Raw genomic sequence first — 942 nt, 5'->3', positions numbered from 1 at the left:
ATGGGGAACAACCTGAACATGTACAAAGGGGACAATCTGAACATGAACATGGGGAACCACCTGAACATGTACATGGAAAGAAACCTAATCATGTAAAATGGAGAACAACCTTAACATACACATAGGAAACAACCTTACCATACACATAGGAAACAACCTCAACATACACAGGGGGAACAACCTTAACATGTACATTTGTAACAATCTGAAAATACACATAGAGCACAACCTTAACATACATATGGGGAACAACCTGGACATGTACATGGGGAACGTCCTGAACATGTACATGGAGAGAAACCTGAGCATGTACATGGAGAACAACCTTAACATACACATAGGGAACAACCTTAACATACACATAGGTAACAACCTTAACCTACACATAGGAAACAACCTTAACATGTACATGGAGAACAACTTCAACGTACACAAGGGGAACAACTTGAACATAAACATGGAGAACAACCTGAACATGCACATGGGGAACATCTTGAACATACACATAGGGAACAACCTGAACATACACATAGGTAACAACCTTAACATACACATAGGGAACAACCGTAACCATCACATGGGGAACGACCGTAACATACACATAGGGAACAACCTTAACTTACACATGAGGAACAACCTGAACATGTACTAGGGGAACAACCTTAACCTGTACATGGGGAACAACCTTAACATGTACATGGGGAACAACCTTAACATACACAAAGGGAACAACCTTAACATACACATAGCGAACAACCTTAACCTACACATAGGGAACAACCTTAACATACACATAGGGAACAACCTTAACCTACACCTGGGGAACAACCTGAACATGTATATGGGGCACAACCTGAACATGTACATGGTAAACAACCTTAACATACACAAATGGAACAACCTTAACATGCACAGGGAACAACCTTAACATACACATAGGGA

General features: G+C 40.7%; 1 protein-coding gene across 1 annotated transcript; it reads left to right on the top strand.

Annotated features, from left to right (window-relative positions):
• Positions 1 to 97: 97 nt before the first annotated feature.
• Positions 98 to 652, top strand: LOC110441002 (asparagine-rich protein-like). Its single transcript, XM_021484109.1, has one exon. The coding sequence runs from the start codon at positions 98 to 100 to the stop codon at positions 650 to 652; it is 555 nt and encodes a 184-aa protein (XP_021339784.1).
• The last annotated feature ends 290 nt before the right edge of the window (positions 653 to 942 follow it).

Source organism: Mizuhopecten yessoensis, unplaced genomic scaffold, assembly GCF_002113885.1.
Source record: "Mizuhopecten yessoensis strain PY_sf001 unplaced genomic scaffold, ASM211388v2 scaffold714697, whole genome shotgun sequence".
NCBI lineage: Eukaryota > Metazoa > Mollusca > Bivalvia > Pectinida > Pectinidae > Mizuhopecten > Mizuhopecten yessoensis.
The sequence above is the reverse complement of the archived record's forward strand: the minus strand, read 5'-3'. Positions and strand labels throughout refer to the sequence as shown.

Excerpts from the sequence above, each read along its gene's own strand:
- LOC110441002 (XM_021484109.1), top strand. The coding sequence starts at position 98 with ATGGAGAACAACCTTAACATACACATAGGAAACAACCTTACCATACAC.